The sequence below is a fragment of the Alexandromys fortis genome, unplaced genomic scaffold (genome assembly GCF_014885135.2).
Source record: "Alexandromys fortis isolate MF-2015 unplaced genomic scaffold, M_Fortis_MF-2015_v1.1 scaffold_307, whole genome shotgun sequence".
NCBI classification, from domain to species: domain Eukaryota; kingdom Metazoa; phylum Chordata; class Mammalia; order Rodentia; family Cricetidae; genus Alexandromys; species Alexandromys fortis.
The window spans coordinates 212,600-221,510 of NW_026068205.1; the positions used below are offsets into that span (position 1 = coordinate 212,600).

Here is an 8,911-nt window from a genome sequence, read left to right on the forward strand (position 1 = left end):
TATAAAGCAAAGCGCTGAATCTCTTAGATAAGAGGTCCTGGCCAGTGACCCCAATTCAAAGGGGTAGCTTCTTCTCGGCCCAAACTATCAGGAAAATCTTGTAAATATAGAAAGGAAATAGAAGCAAACAGAGTGCCATGAGAACTACGGCTCAGTGTTTTCTCTCTGGCTAGAGAATCCACAACCAGTTCCCGGAGACCTCCTCCCTTTGGAGTCTGATGCCTCAGTCTGTGGATCTTATCACACAGGTTCTACTGGGGTTGGTGTGGCAACTGTGTTCTTTTTTCTTTTTTTTTCAATTTATTAGATTTTTGAAAATTAACAATCCAAGTTCCCACTCCTCCCCTCCTCCCATTCCCTCCACACACCCTCCAATCCCACCCCCTCCAATTCTCAGAGAGGGTAAGGCACATTGTTTTGTGGAATGTTCAGGGTCCTCCCTACTATATCTAGGCTGAGCAAGGTATACATCCAAAGAGAATAGGATCCTAAAAAGCCAGTACATGCAGTAGGGATAAATCTTGGTGCCACTGAGAGTGGACCCTCAGTCTGTCCCAGCCATGCAACTGTCAACCACATTCAGAGGGACTAGTCTGGTGCTATTCTTGTTCCTTCCCAGTCTGGCTGGAGGTGGTGAGTTCCAATTAGCTCAGGTAAACAGTTTCAGTGGGCGAACCCATCATGATCTTGATCTCTTTCATCTTTAGTTTTAAGTGTTCAATGCTATGAGTCATTGGTCTGACTTGAGGCCTCTTGCTTCTGCTACACTATCAATAATGGACTTTCACTGGGGTTCCTTTTGGATATCCTATTGTCCTGTGTCAAGGAGATTCTGAAGTTTTGGGTCTGTAGATTCATCTCCTTTTTCTGCTTCAATAGTCATCGATGAGGTGGATGTTGGGGTGGGCTAACACACAACCCTGGTTCTGGATCTAGAAGTTAATTGGTTTGGTCAGTCTACCACTTTCCCTTATTGTTACTACTGAGATGAGCACCCTAGCACTACTTAGGCTAGCTCCCCCAATGCAGTATACAGCAAACAACTAGAACTGGGCCAGTTCTCCTGCTCTTAGGTCTTCAGAGTTGTCTCACCCATACTAACAACACCAGGGCTAGCTCTATTGTTTTCCCCACGTGAGGTACAGGGCCCTTTATTCTTAGTGATGTAGAGGTCATATGAGGGGAGATAGGGTCAGCTCTCCTGCTCTCAGGCTCTCAGGTCTGGCTGACCTGTACCTTTGACAATGGAGTCATCTATAGTGTGGGGTGCAGAGCCTGCTGCCCTGCATGCTGCAGCTGGTGAGGGTCAGGACTAGTTCTTTAACTCTCATGACTCCAGGGTCAGCTCTATCACCTGCAGCAGGTGATAGTGGGTAAGGGGAGGAAAGGACATCTTTCTCTCACCCATGCCACCACATGGCAGAAAAGGGAGGGGCAGGAGCAATTCTCTTGCTTTCATACCCTCAGGGCTAACTCATCTGCATCTCCAACAAATGGGTCAGTTTCTGTGTGTTGTCCAGGTAAGGTGCAGCCCATGGTGAGAGGTGGAGCCATTTTTCCAGAGCTTGGGCCATCTCTCCAGAGAGGGGCAGGGCCAGATATTTCAGAGCCAGTGAAGAAAGGGGCCAGCTCAACAAAGCCCTCAGATTTTAACAGGAATGGTTCATATTGACCCCTGTGGTCACACAAGCCAGGAACATCAACACAGACCCGAGAAAAAGCAAGATCATGGACCCAGACATGGTCATTGGCAACAGCTTAGGTCTCTATGTTTCCATGGCCTCATAGGCAGCACAGGCCACACAGATAAGTATGGCCCTGTCAGCAGCTTGGCCCTCAGACACCAACATGGTCTCATGCAGCTGAGCAGACACTGAACATTGCAGAATCCTCAGTGGTAACAGGAGCAATAGATATCCCAGCTTCTGGCCCCTGCTCGGCCACGGATCCAGACATGGCTATGGATATTAGCCCTTGTCTGGTAACACCATGGTTCCCGGCGACAGTGCAGGGCACTCAAATCAGCATGGCACTGGAGGTGGCATGGCCCTCAGATACCCGCATGGCCACAGTTTGCAGTCTAGACCTGGGGCATCCATGTGGCCTTTGGTGGCAATGTGAACCACAGACATTAATACAGATCATGTATGTGGTAGGACCAAGGACACAGACATGGTCCTAGACAGCAGCCCGGGTTCTAATGTGACCATGATACCAGGTGGCAACACAGGCCACTCAGATTGGCATGGCCCCAACAGCATCATTGCCCTACAACACCAAAATGATCTGAGGTGGGCAGCCCAGACCCCTGGCTTCAGCATAGCTTTCCATGGTATCAGGAACTTCAGACATTAACACAGACCCTGACTGCTGGAGGGCCACATAGTCAGACATGGCCCTGGTCTGAATGACATAGCTCCAGGTGATACATGCCTATAAACTCAGAATGTGGGAGGCAGAGGCAAGTAAATTTTTGAGTTCCAAGCCAAATGATCTGCAAAGAACTTTCAGGATAAATCAAGGCTACACAGAGAAATTCTGTCTTGAAACACAAAAATGAAAGGAATTAAAAAAATAATAAAATATAGACTCAAAATAAGCAATCTACAAACTTTATTTTTATTTAATTTTATTATTTATTTGTGTGTGCATATACATACAGCAAAAGTTACAGGACAACTTGCTGTGGACAGTTTTCTGCTTCCAGCATGTTGGTCCAGGTGTTAAACTCAGGTGATCAGTCTTAGTGGCTGGTGCCTTACAGTCAGAGCCATATCACTTGACTTGACTAAATACTTTATTTGTTTTTTTTTTTTTTTGGTTTTTAGAGACAGGGTTGACTAAATACTTTAATAAAGAGTAAAGCTATGTCCTGTGTGGTGATCCATAGCTTCAATTCCAGCCTTCTCGGGATTAGTATTGCATAGCAGCCTTGTTCTAATACAAAATTTACAAAAAGAGATGTGGCAAATAACAGTGCAGTGCTTGCCTAGCATTAGTGAGAATGTTTACTCCATATGTCAATAAAGTAAAGAAACAGAGTAAATAGAAGTGATTGTGACCTGTTATTTCATCCTTTCAGGGTCCCATCAGTACAGTATAGCATATGAACAAAACATTTTAAATACTTTGTTCTTAAACTCAAAAATGTGTAAATGGTTGCTTTGAAGGAGGTTCAATACTTAACTGTCTCCTTATCCGAAAAGAGCCTAATACAGAATAAAATTCAAGTGGCATACTCATGTATGAAAAAAGTTAATTTAGGAAAATAAAATGACATTTGCTTATAACTTACCCTTAGTCTATTTTAAAAGAACATTGAGAAGTAAAGTGTAAAACCTTTTTGACAATGGTGTTGAATGACAGAGTATACAGCATCGAGTTCAATCCTGTTTAGATCGCCCTTCATATTTGTCATTGAATTTTGTAAAAGAATGATGACAATGTTTACAAAAATATTTTGAGGCTCCAGACGAATTTTCATATTTCTCGTGATTATTGAATCTTTTCCATGGATTCAGAACCTCGCATTTTTAGTTTCCAAACCTTTAAAGCAAGAACCAATAAAAAAATTCAGATCTGGTCATAAAAGTGAAACTTACTAATACAGACATGACTGTACTTTCAGTTTAATATTTGAGTACTAACTCATATTGAAACATCTAGAATCTTCTGTGTTTTTCCTGGATCTATAATCCTCTCAGCAAGTTTTTGTCTTTGCTGTCAACACATATTATTGATGGATTTTGATGATTTTAGCCGATCAGGAGTGGAACAGAAATTGCAGATAACAAGTCATAGAGCATCTGTTTCTCAGTCAGGCTTTGGCACATTCCCTGCTCTGGATTTGAAATATTTTGGTTACGGTTAGGTATATCTGTTGGATTTGCTACAAATCCACTTTTTAGGAGTGTAGTCCCTAGCACTGCTGATCCCACTGTCACTCAGGTAGGCACATTCCCCTTCTCCTCGGGTGAGAACCCTAAAGCAAAAAGGCAAAACAACAAAATTATGCGCAGGCCAACATTGCATTCAAACACCTGAACTAGTTTTTCACCTACCATCTTTTACATACTCATGTCTCAATTTGAACACTATATCTTGTATTTTGCCAACACTGTCCCTGTAATATGTGTACAAAGCATTTAACTGGCGCTTGATGTCATGTTCAAATGGACTGCTGCCACGGGTGGCTTCACTGAGGGTGATTTTCGACTGTATCTTGAAGCATTTTACACATTTTTTAAAATATTTATTTATTCATTATGTATACAATATTCTGTCTGTGTGTATGCCTGCTGGCCAGAAGAGGGCACCAAATCCCATTACAGATGGTTGTGAGCCACCATGTGGTTGCTGGGAATTGAAGTCAGGACCTTTGGAAGAGCAGGCAATGCTCTTAACTTCTGAGCCATCTTTCCAGCCCCCTTTACGCATTTTTTTTTTTTTTTTTTTTTTTTTTTGGTTNAGCCTGTCCTGGAACTAGCTCTGTAGACCAGGCTGGTCTCGAACTCACAGAGATCTGCCTGCCTCTGCCTCCCTAGTGCTGGGATTAAAGGCGTGCGCCACCACTGCCCGGCTTATGCATGTTTTAAAGTGGGAGAAAATCCACTTCTTATTAAACTACTAAAAGGTCTTTAGTGATCATGTGACTGGATCTATGTTTTATTGTTCCAGTGAATGGCTCCTTTCAAAACGGCTATTCTTGCTTCCAAGAGCTGTTTCTGTGCTTTTTGATGATGAGACTTTTGAGAAGTTTCCCAATGCCCCTGGTGTCTCTACTTCTGTGACAGGTGCAGCTGTTGAAACAGTTTGACTGACAAGTCCTACCCCAGTTCTACAGTAGCTTCCTGGAGTTTCAGAATTCTCATTGCTCATCTGAAATTTTGTAGACAACCCACACAGGTGTTTCTCATTGAGGAAAAGTTTTTGAATGACGATGGAGCAGACGATATCTACTCCAGAGTCATCACCATGCTAAAGATTTCAAGTGAAATCACGCTAATTAAATGCTTTGAGAATGGTAGCCAATAAGTGGGAGAACATCTAAAAAAATTAAATTTGTAAGGATGTGGAGTTTACTAGGGATTGACTCTGCATGTAAGCACACAGCCTACCTCTCAGACACACCTCCACTTGGAAAATTTATGTTCCTTCCTTCCCAGCACAATTGATTTCAAATGACACAGCCATTTATCTCTTATAAACACACACACACACACACACACACACTTCACAAAAGTGATCACAGTAGAAGGAAAAGAGGTCTGAAAACATACGAGCTGTTATACTCAGTGTTGTCTGTCCACTTCCAAGGGTGATGTGCTGACTTTCTGTGCAGGCCAATCCAGTGATCAGAAGGCCCCTTGTATCTCTTCATGAAATTCTGTTATAAAACACACAAAAAATACATTTATCTTTCAGCTTCCAATGACCATTGGGTGTTTCTAACATACAGCCTCATCTAAGAATGGCAGCTGAGGGTCATTGATTTTGGAGCCATAATATCCCTCAGTTCTCAGTGGATGCGTTTTTACATACATAATCCAAAATACATTGCTGACCACAAACAAGAAGCTGATTCCTGATTCTTTCTTACCAGCTCCTCCAGGCTCTCAAATTTAGCTAGATGGGCCTCTAATGCCATGCAAGAGGTCTGACTGGATGTCCAGTTTCTTATGTCTTCAGAAAAATAAAAACATTTGCTTCCAAATCCAATCCATTCTCTTGGGCAGGTGGCATAGCAAGGTCTATGGTACTCAATGCCAGATCTCACTAAAATGCAGACAGTGTCATGAAATATAATAAACATTTTTGTGTCCCATCCCTTTGGCTGGCTATTCAGATCTTAGCAGTGAGGTGTGTGCTTGGACTGTACTTTAATAATTGGTCACTAGGGGACTTCTTCCTAGCATAATGGTCCTCAATCCAAAGCCTTCTGGTGGGGGTATGAGGAAGTGCTTTTTCCCCCCCTTCTTTGTATTTAATGTTTCAGACAGAATGTCACTATGTCCCCCTAAATGGCCTGGAACTCACTAAGTAGACTTCACTTGTCTAGAGCTTTTTGATATGGCTAAAATTATTTCATAAAACAATATTGCGTGGTGCATACATTTAAGCCCAGCATTGAGAGAAAGAGGCAGACAGGCCTCCAAGTTCAAGGTCAGCCTGGTCTAGCGAGTTTCAAGACAGTGAGGACTATAAATATATAGATGTACTAGCAGCCAAGTTGTACAAGATTTTATCACATCATTCACAATAGTCCTAAACTAAAACTTAGAAATTACATGTTCTGTTACTTTCTGTTTAATATTTTCAGACCATGATTGAAGATATTAACTGAAACTATGGGTCATTGGGGTGGAATTCATGTTCCTTCCCCAATCATATTACCTTTCTTTGTTCTCACTTCCTTTAACTATAGCAGTCATCTTGAGAGTCTCTTTTAAAGTTTTCCTCTTCTTTTTATCTATGTTGATAGTTCCCCCAGGTGGATAGACGTCTTTGTCTAGAGGTTGTCATCTTATAAGTCCTTTACCTCTCAACAGCAAAGTAGCACAAACTGCAATTGTAGCTACAGTAAAGAAGAAGATTATTACACAGTAGCAGGAAAGTCTAGCAGGGCAGACATTTCTGAGACATTTTCCTTGGAGTTTTTCACCTGAAAATATAAATATCAGAATACCAGTCTCATGAACCTGCAAAGGAAGGTAAAGGTGACTCCTAAAAGACAAGGATGTCTGCTTACCACTCTAGTGTGACTCTGGAAGGCCTAGCCAAGACAACAGGGCAAAAATAAAAATAACTTTCAAGTATGATAGAGATAAAAGTGTTGATACTCAGATGGCATGAATATATTTTCATATGAATTTCTAAGAAGTCTATTAAAAGGGCTCTAAAAGTAATGAACACGTTTACAATGTTGCAGGAAAATATGTCAATGCTGAAAGTAATTTTCATTATCGTACAGTAGCAGTTGTCAAAAGCAAACAATTGTACAAGGATACCAATATTCACAGCACTGCCACCACATAATTATACATCCAATGCAACATTGAGGTTTTTAAAATTCTCAGTACAATGTAGATACAATTAATTTCGAGAGAGACACAGAGACAGCCAGAGATGGAGAGCTAGACACACACACACACACACACACACACACACACACACACACACAGAGGGGGGAGGAGTTTTATTCCTTTTTAGGAGAAAGAACAGAATGTTCATTGCACTAAATCCAGCTCATTTTTATGGCGTGTAGGTAAACCTTTCAGTATTGTAACCAAGAAAATCTTTACCTGAGTCAAGCTCTCAAACACCAAGATATTTTTTTTTATCAATATAGACTTAAGTTCTAGGCTTCATGTCTGGTTCTGTAGTCTATTTTAAATTGGTTATAATACAGAGGATGAGTTGTGAATCATACTAAAAAAAACCCAGTGTCCAAGCATCATATGCAGAAGAGTTTTCATCCTTTCTCTACCTAAGAATTTTCCACCTTCCCCATCTTCAGTACACATGCACACATAGTATAAACAGAATGGTTTTTAAAAAGAAAAATGAGCCAAAATGTGGAATATAATCACACACACACACATATGCATTAAATTTGCTTAATATTGTCAAAATTTGGGAAAAGTAGTTGAAATACAGCTTAGCATTTGTTACAATGAAACTGCATTTACCTCATACCCTGGATCTAAGGGAAATGCCTGTGTTTACATATAAAACTTGCCTGTGTTTACAGCAGCTTTATGAATTAATACTTGTATTTTACAGCAACCCAAATATCCCTGAGCTGGTAACAAGTAAAACAATATTTCTCAGAACTGAGGAAAATGAAAAGGAAAGCTGTAGCTCATGCTTGTACCTGCCCGTATCTTGTGCCTTATATCTAGGTTAAATGTTTCTCAGTTTGTCCCTAGAAGTCCCTAAATTAGGACACACACACCTAAAACAAACTAAGCAAAAAAAAAAAAAATGAAATCCAACCAACCAGCCAACCAATCAATCAACCAAACAAAAACCATGACTCAGTTTTCTGTAATTAATTTATTGTTTATTGCTCAGAAATACTTGAGTATTACATACTCCAATAGAGTAGCTCATATAACAGAACCTTCAAGAATGTCCACTTCTACAGAGACCCACTGTGACAGGCTAATAGGTAGGAGATTCAGCTCCACTAAGAGTCCTGGGCAAATCTCCTCTCTATCTTTTAGTTTGAATCAAATTGCATTAAAATACATACCTATTTCTACCACTTGTAAGCAGTGTGAGGTAGTAAAGTCTGACTTTAGATTGTCCATTGTAGTTCCTTCAACATCTGAAGCACTCTTCTATGACCTGAGAGGAAGGGACTAAACTGAATTCAGGAGGAAGTTTGAAACTTGAAACTGTGGAGAGGGAGAAAGAACCTTGTACTCTGTCTGATGTTGCTACTAATAAGTACCAATAATCTCAGTGCAGCCTGCCTGGGTGATTCATCAACTACTTCTTATCAGTCCTGAATATGTAAGCTCTCATCAGTTTACTCTTTCTGAAATAAATAGATACAATGCATGCTATTTCTGCCAGGAGGAACTGTCTAAGCACTCTCTGTGTTGATTCCCATTTAGGCTTTACAGCAGGCAGGGCAAAACTGAACCATAAAGTGACAAGAATGAAACTCTGGCTTAGCCTGATTTTATTGCAAGCAGTGTTGGACCAGGGCTTGTAGAGTCTGGCCCAGATCATTTTGCTTTAGTTACAACAACATTTTGAAAAAAGTATCCAGATAACAATTAACTCAATCTCAAGTGAACAAAAATTTAAGACATGTTTACATTGAGATTCTTTACAAAGTACATCTGGCTTCCTTTACAAGGATGGGTACTGTTGACTCAGAGACAGAGCTCAAGATTTAGGG

The 8,911-nt window shown here is 40.7% G+C and overlaps 1 protein-coding gene across 1 annotated transcript; it reads right to left on the reverse strand.

The window, feature by feature from the left end:
* Window positions 1-3,867: 3,867 nt before the first annotated feature.
* LOC126493228 (C-type lectin domain family 2 member H-like) lies at window positions 3,868-8,312 on the reverse strand. The gene is made up of 5 exons (XM_050130162.1): window positions 8,255-8,312; window positions 6,539-6,661; window positions 5,600-5,775; window positions 5,280-5,386; window positions 3,868-3,982 (listed from the first exon to the last, which is right to left on the reverse strand). Exons 1-5 carry the CDS (start codon window positions 8,310-8,312, stop codon window positions 3,868-3,870), a joined length of 579 nt encoding a protein of 192 aa, XP_049986119.1.
* Window positions 8,313-8,911: the final 599 nt, after the last annotated feature.

Coding starts and splice junctions, on each gene's coding strand:
- LOC126493228 (XM_050130162.1), bottom strand. CDS start 8,312: ATGGACAATCTAAAGTCAGACTTTACTACCTCACACTGCTTACAAGTG. Junction 6,662..8,254: donor CTTACAAGTGGTAGAAATAG/GTATGTATTTTA, acceptor TTATATTTTCAG/GTGAAAAACTCCAAGGAAAA. Junction 5,387..5,599: donor TTGAGAGCCTGGAGGAGCTG/GTAAGAAAGAAT, acceptor GTTTTATAACAG/AATTTCATGAAGAGATACAA.